Source organism: Odontesthes bonariensis, chromosome 14 (assembly GCF_027942865.1).
Source record: "Odontesthes bonariensis isolate fOdoBon6 chromosome 14, fOdoBon6.hap1, whole genome shotgun sequence".
NCBI classification, from domain to species: domain Eukaryota; kingdom Metazoa; phylum Chordata; class Actinopteri; order Atheriniformes; family Atherinopsidae; genus Odontesthes; species Odontesthes bonariensis.
This window is the reverse complement of record NC_134519.1, coordinates 7,278,813-7,284,354: the sequence shown is the minus strand read 5'-3', so window position 1 is coordinate 7,284,354 and position 5,542 is coordinate 7,278,813. Positions and strand designations below refer to the sequence as shown.

The following is a 5,542-nucleotide window of genomic DNA, read 5'->3' as shown; positions in this document are numbered from 1 at the left end:
TTACCGGGCTTTTCACTTGGTCTCTGAATCAAGTCAACGTACTGACTGCAACAACGGAAATACTTCACAATAAGAGCATTGCTTGTGAAAAAAACTAAGACTAAGCACCAATCTTCCATCAGTCACTTTCATAAAGTAACGTTTATTGAACATTTATATTATATATATTCACATGTAATTGGTACTGTAACGCGTACATTGTTATACAGAAATGTATTTTACTTACATTTGGTTGGAGATCTCTGTGTCAACCGGAAGTTGGATCCGACTTATGGTGCTCGCGCAAAATTGATACGAAAGTAGACCGGAGACTTCTGAGAGGGAAAACAACACACAGCTGAAGACCTGAAGTTAGCTACAGTTAACAGGTAAGTTATTATCGATTTGCAGACTCCCGTTTTGAAGCCTTGAGCTTTGCAATGTGGTCACCGGCAAACAGTTTTTTTCGGAACCAGAAGCAAACACATTTGCACAGTGACAGCTAGCTAACGTTAGCTAGCTAAATTTAGCGACACAAAGCAGCCAAAGCAGGCTGTTAACACGTTTTAACTTAAATACGGTAAGTTAGTTTTGTTGCAGCTTGGTTAGCTGCATGTACTCAAATAGGCTACGGGTGAAGTTTAACAATTGATCTGTGACTTGGCTTTGACCTAATGTATTGTTTAATTTTATTATCATATTTTATACTTCTAATGTCCAGAGTCATGCCACGTGGAGTTAGAAGAACAAGGAGTAATAAAAATCCAGTCGATGATGAGTTGGTACAGTCTACTGATGAAGGTAAGTTAATGTTAGCAACTGGGTGGTCCTTAAATTAGTTCCCTCATAGTTGTTAACTCTTATTACAAATTTCTGTGTATGCCATATTTATTAAATTTTAAATATATGAATCAATCAATCAAATAATCTTCCCAAATTAAGTTCATCATTAAAATTCTTGTCATAATTTTCAGGATTTAAACCGTTAAAATGCCAGTTGCAACAAACATACTCATGCTAGAGAAGTTTGGAGTGTGTGTCCACCCTAAAGCAGTTTGATCTCATTGTAAATGTCTCTGTTTTGTCTCTATTTTGGCTGTATGGCGCACGCACACACACCCAATGAACACATATACCCTTTTTCTTAGTAGCCGTTAGGGTTAGGGTTAGACGTCATCCTCACACATCATAATGAACCCAACATCCAGGAAAATGGTCGAGAGCATATCAAGTATCAAAAATGACAACAAAAAAAAATGAAAGAGTGCATGATTTTGGCATTTTGGGCGTTCGTTTGTTCAAGAGTGGTGAATAAATTTAAATCTTACCCTGTGTCTGTAATAGAGCTGCAATAATTATAACTTAACATAATCACAGTTAAGTTTTTTTTTTAATCAAAATGGGTCAGCTCTACAACATTCCATACCACCAGAAAGGCAGTCTTGGATTTGAGTGTTCTGAAAATGACACCCCACTCTTCTTTCTGCCAGTCCATAGGATTTTATGTTGTTATATGTTGTTGTATGTTATTAGTAATTGAAATAGAACAGGCTATAACTGACCACTACATTTGAAATATATTTCTGTTTGTATCTTTTTAGTTGTTGAGATTCAAACCCCGGCTCCAACCATGGATAAATTCCGGCAGGAATTCAAATTAGTAAAGGAGGAGAACCGGCTCCTAAAAGAAGAGATCCGGCTTCTAAAAGAGGAGCGGGATTTCCTTAGAGAGAAAACTGACCCAACCCCAAAAGGTGTCTGTAGGCTTAATAAGTGGCCTTCTATTTTGCATATATTGATTTCAAATCCCCACATCATGGAAATGCATGAAGTATATTACAATAAGTGTTTTTTCATGTGCAAAATAAATAAAATCTCTATCAAAAAATAATTTTAGGAATTGTATTTCTTTTATTGTCAGGGCCACGCAAAAGAAAGGCAAAGGATTTCTCAGACTCTTCGTCTTCTGACACATCATCTGAGTCGGACTCCTCTTCTGAACAGGAGAAGCGGAAGGGGAAGAAGAACAAGACCAAGAAGAAGTCTAAAACATTTGGAAAAAGAGGTAATTTCCATCATTTGGAAAAAAAATGGCCTACAGTTATGTGCATATAGTTTACATTTATATATAATGTATATACCGCCTTGATCACACCATGATAATCAACAAATAAATTGTGCTGTTTGTTTCTCTCCTTATTAAATATAGGGAGAGATGGAATTTAAGCTATATGTATAACTGTACTAGACCTTACATAGTCTGTGGAACTTTGTCATCTTTACATCACAGCAGTTTCTCACAATTCCATTCTAGTCTCAGTGTAGCACCTTCATGTGCTGACTGATTTTAGTAGGCATGTATAACCTACACACATAATCTAGTATTTCATATATATTTACCATACATAAACCTATATTTAGGGCTGGGCCGGTTATGATATGTACATCAGTACATATTGATTCATACACTATTGTGAAGGTTAGTGCTGACACTAGTTGGCTCTGGTTTATAAGTGTCTAACTCTAGAATGCCCTGTTATGTACAATCAGGCTTATCAATTTATTTGTGTAATGCTGATATAAAGTTCATCTGTATTTTCATTTTATGATCTGTCTTGATAGTTCAGAGTCCAGAGGAGGTTGTCCACAGATACCGGGCTGTCCTGAAAGTGTTTAGGCGCACCAGGAGCCTCAATCTCAGCTGCAAATCTCTGGATGTGGACAGAAATACAATTGCATTGTCTGCTGTCATTGCAGATATCATGATTGCCTCAGAGGGTGAGGACTTTGGACCACTGCCGGTGTTCACAGAAGGAGACACTGTTGCCAGCTTTGCAAAAACCTGCATGAACTTCATAGACACTAACAAACGTCTTGAGGAAAAAATTAAGAGAATGAAAAAGGAATCTGAGCTGCTTCCCATAAAATATAAATTTAGGAAGTGAGCGGCCACACATCTCTTGTATGCCACAATGTTGTATACTGTTGTTTACACTTCCAATATGTGCCATATTGTTGTTTGCACTGATTTGTTAAAGTGATGTTATGGTGTTAATGTTTAACCTCAGATTAGTAGGGTCAAAATTACCACGGCAGTCAGTCTTAATGCACTTTGAGTTTTTATTATTGTTATTATTTTTAAGTTCCAGAATTAAACTTTCCTTACCTTTGCATCCAGTTTCAGTTTACTAACCTAAATTATAATTGACATAGTAATGTATCAGAGCCTACATGGTACAAGTTTCTGTTTATTGACTAGTCAGTTATCTATTATATATTACAAATTATACATGTAAGAACATGGTTATTACATGGAAACAAACACGGGTTTCTTTTACAGTACAGTTTTAGTTTACTTACCGAGTAAATTATCATGTATTACATAGTAATATAACTGAACCTACATGGTACAAGTTTGTGTTTATTTGCCAGTGAGGTGAGTTATCTATTACAAATTATATATGTAAGAACATGGTTATTACATGGAAACAAAAACGGCTTTCTTTTACAGTACAGTTTTAGTTTACTTACCGAGTAAATTATCATGTATTACATAGTAATATATCTGAACCTACATGGTACAAGTTTGTGTTTATTCATTGGCAAAGGGAAGGATTTTAATTTACCATACATATAACAGGGAAATACATCCATAATTTATTTTTATTTACCTTACAATTTCAGTGGTAATTACACAATAACACAAAACAATTAACTATATATTTACTTAATAAATACCTGGCATTTCAGCCATGCTTTCTCTGTACTTACTTCTCATTACAGTGGTAATTTCCCAAAAATACAATATAATTTACAGATAAATACCTAGTATTTCAGCTGTAGATTCACTGTATTTACCCACTTATTACCAGTAGTTATTACCAATAACGCTTTATAATTTACTGGGTAAATTCCCAGTATTTTGGCCATGGTTTCATTGCACTTACCTTCTTATTACAGTAGTTAATACCTAGTAACACATTTTTGGTACCATATATTTACTGGGTAAATAGCTAGTAATTAGGGGACCATAGCTACCTGCTTATTACCATCTTATAACCCAATAATACACTATAATTTATCATATACTTACCAGGTAAATATACCATAGTTTCATTGTACTTACCTTCTTATTACTATAGGTAATTACCTAGTAACACTTTTGTGTTACCATGTATTTACTGGGTAAATACTGGATAATTAGGGGACTGTAAAAGAAAGCGTTACCGAAAATGTTCATAAATAATATTGCTAATATGGGATGTCATACAGCTTCATGTCGAAAGAGGCGAACTATCCCTTTAAGACTAAATTAAAATGTAAGCACAGGGCTGGAGGTGGAACTAAGTAAGTGTGGTGGGTAACTGGACCATCACAGCCTCTCAAAACACTGGAAAACACATTTTGACAAAAAGCTGCAACACTGAAGCTGAATATAACACCATAGTTTCATTGTACTTACCTTCTTATTACCATAGGTAATTACCTAGTAACACTTTTGTGTTACCATGTATTTACTGGGTAAATACTAGGTAATTAGGGGACTGTAAAAGAAAGCGTTACCACATTTTCTTACCCCCTGCTGCGTCCTGTGAGCCGAGTTCCAGGACGAATATGCGTTCAAAAGAGTAATACATTTGCATCACAAAATCGTTGTTCAGGAAAAAGTCAGACCTCACAATCGCAGGGGACTGCTCGGTCTGCACAGCCTGTGGTAATACGAAGGGAGAGAAAATAGCACCAAGCGATTGTGAGGTCTGACTTTTTCCTGGAGAACGATTTTGTGATGGAAATGTATTACTCTGTTGAATGCATATTGTTTTGAGAAGCAAAAAGCTTTATTTTTGCGGCCCCAGCCAACTAGCCGGACTACCTTCATCAACACCAAAACGAGGCTGGAACTCTGCTCACAGGACGCAGCAGGGGGTAAGAAGATGTTCATAAATAATATTGCTAGTATGGGATGTCATACAGCTTCATGCCAAAAGAGGCGAACTATCCCTTTAAGTGTAACTTTTGTTTTCGTGCACATTTCAGTTGGATTCAGGTACCTAAACCTCACAGCATCGTAAGGATTTACAGCGACTAGAGGCTAGATTTAGACTAACTAAAACTTGGTTTGGGATAGAAAAATATAATTTCTTGCCTTTGAAATAAACTAATTTACAAAGTCTACCATATGTTACTGGAATCCTGCGATTAAAATCTGGATTTCGTTAGAGCGCAGCGGCTGGGGCCTTTCTGCGTGGAGTTTGCATGTTCTCTGTTTTCAAATCCTATCTTAAAACACATCTCTTCTACTTGGCTTTCGACACGATGTGAGATGTTGAATATATAATTATTTTTTATTCATTTTATTATTATTATTATATTATTTTGAATTATATAGCTGTTTTGTGTCTTTTTAATTTTTTGTTTTTATTTTTCTGTACAGCACTTTGGTCAACTGAGGTTGTTGTAAAGTGTAAATTGGATTGGATACTCCGGCTTCCTCCCACCATCCAAAAGCATGCATGTTAAGGAAGGAGAAACCAGGGTAGGGGATGCTCTTTAGCCTCACGAG

At 35.9% G+C, this 5,542-nt stretch overlaps 1 protein-coding gene across 2 annotated transcripts; it reads left to right on the top strand.

Moving 5' to 3' along the window:
• The first annotated feature begins 619 nt into the window (after nucleotides 1-619).
• Nucleotides 620-3,048, top strand: LOC142398212 (uncharacterized). 2 transcript variants are annotated; one of them, XR_012772763.1, is made up of 4 exons: nucleotides 620-780; nucleotides 1,581-1,733; nucleotides 1,901-2,044; nucleotides 2,737-3,048. XR_012772763.1 is itself a non-coding variant. In XM_075482174.1 (4 exons), the coding sequence occupies exons 1-4, from the start codon at nucleotides 654-656 to the stop codon at nucleotides 2,922-2,924; spliced, it is 747 nt and encodes a 248-aa protein (XP_075338289.1). In that variant the 5' UTR covers nucleotides 620-653; the 3' UTR covers nucleotides 2,925-3,048. The 2 variants fall into 2 exon arrangements, 1 of the variants encoding a protein (XP_075338289.1); XM_075482174.1 differs by having other exon boundaries at nucleotides 2,602-3,048.
• The last annotated feature ends 2,494 nt before the right edge of the window (nucleotides 3,049-5,542 follow it).